At 41.0% G+C, this 1753-nt stretch overlaps 1 protein-coding gene across 1 annotated transcript in view; it reads left to right on the plus strand.

Annotated features, from left to right (window-relative positions):
- The window catches only part of CFAP43 (cilia and flagella associated protein 43), an 86402-nt gene that overhangs the window by 67770 nt on the left and 16879 nt on the right, over nt 1-1753 (plus strand). The window contains 2 exon segments of the mRNA XM_023532723.1: nt 1016-1105; nt 1418-1498. Of these exon segments, the coding sequence (XP_023388491.1) occupies nt 1016-1105; nt 1418-1498 (171 nt within the window).

The following is a 1753-nucleotide window of genomic DNA, read 5'->3' on the forward strand; positions in this document are numbered from 1 at the left end:
GTAATGTGTTTTCAATAACATATTGATATTTCAGGATATCATTTACAAGGTAAAAACTGTTTTTAATAATGAGTTTGATGCCGCATATAAACAAAAAGAATTTGAAATTGCACGTGTGAAGGAAAAAAATATAAGAATTCAAGAAATTATTTTAGATCTGGAATTAGAAGAATCAGTCTGGCAACCAGAATTTGATGACCATGAGAAGCCAGAGAGAACCCTTGTTGTGAAAAGCAGTGAGGTACTGGCGAGCTACATTATCCCTTCTCTTCTTTCTCATGACATTTTCCCAAGATCTTATTTATTCATCTTCTTGTTTGCACTACCGGAAGTGACTGCATTAGGTAGCATTCGTGGTTACGAGTAACAAAAACCGTTGCCACAGCCTCAGTAATAATGATGATTTTTTTTATGAGTCCCAAGAAGTTCAGGTAAGATTGGGACACGGAGCCTAGAAAGAAACAGAAACTCCAGATTGGAGCCTCTACACTCTACTGTACCTGTTCTTCAGGAGAGTTGTCTTATTAAAACCAAACATTATGTCCTTCCCCTGCTTAACTTCTTCAGTGGCTGCTTATTTCACTCCTGATAACACCCACAAAGCCCTTTCTGACTGCCACCCTGGGCCCCCTTCACTCCAGCGGCTCTCTCTGACTTGCTCTGTCTGGCCACACTTGCATTCTCACAATTTCTTAAATGTCCCAGGCAGGACACTCATCCTGTAGGATTTGTCTTAGATGACATTTCTTTGCCTCCCCACCCTCATCTAAGTCAGGTCCCCTGTTATAATCTCTTTAGCGATGGAGATGGACTTAGAGAACTAATAGAGAAATAATGATCTATTTTTCCAATCCCCTCATTTTAGACCTAATCTTCATTCCAAAATAGGATATTGGTTATGAAATCTGGATAGTCCCTATATCCGCTTGATACCTGCTAACCTCTTGGTGTTTAGAAGGAGAGTTTGATTGAATTTTGTAAGAATAACAGCAGGAAACTATATTTTCTCTTTCAGATTACAGCTCAAAAATATGTTACTCCATGGCAAAAAGTCAAAACAGAAGTGAGTGTGACCCAGGAAATGGAGCAATGGCTTCTAAAACGGGTATGCTTTTTTGCTCAAACAGTATCTAAGACCCTCTTTTCCGAATTTAGGGATACTTGTTTCTAATTTGGTTGAATAGTCTTGTACTTGAATTCCACTGTAGAAACACAAGAAGGTATTTGTCATGATCGGAGGTCACTGGAATCTCAGTGGCTTCTTTCCTCCACCCCTCAATACCACTGCCCCCACCCCCTGCCGCCACCCCAGTCCTAAATACAATCATTCTAACATTGGGTGGGAGGCTGCCCCTCGTGCCACCAGAGTGTCAGATCTCCATCTCAGCTTCCCTCCCTGCCCCTGGCTCCTTCCCAGAGCACTGATGCCAGACACCGAGCCCTGATGGACATGATGGGAGGAGTTCTGGAAGTCAAGAAGGAAGACATTTTGAGAATGGTGAGATTTCTGGACATCCTTGTGGAAGGTGGAATGGGGTGGTGGATGTTACTTAAATTTGACCATTTTTGCTATATGAACCTGAGTTTTAAAAATTCTACAGCAATAAATAGACAACCTCTCAATACCTTATATACATATCACATCAGGCAAATAAGAAATCTGAATCTGCCTTCTAATCTGACAAAAAAGCAAACCAACAGGCAAAACCAAACAACCACATTGGTTTTTGTCTCTACAGAAAGCAGGGATAAC

Source organism: Pteropus vampyrus, unplaced genomic scaffold, assembly GCF_000151845.1.
Source record: "Pteropus vampyrus isolate Shadow unplaced genomic scaffold, Pvam_2.0 Scaffold89, whole genome shotgun sequence".
In the NCBI taxonomy this organism is placed as follows: domain Eukaryota; kingdom Metazoa; phylum Chordata; class Mammalia; order Chiroptera; family Pteropodidae; genus Pteropus; species Pteropus vampyrus.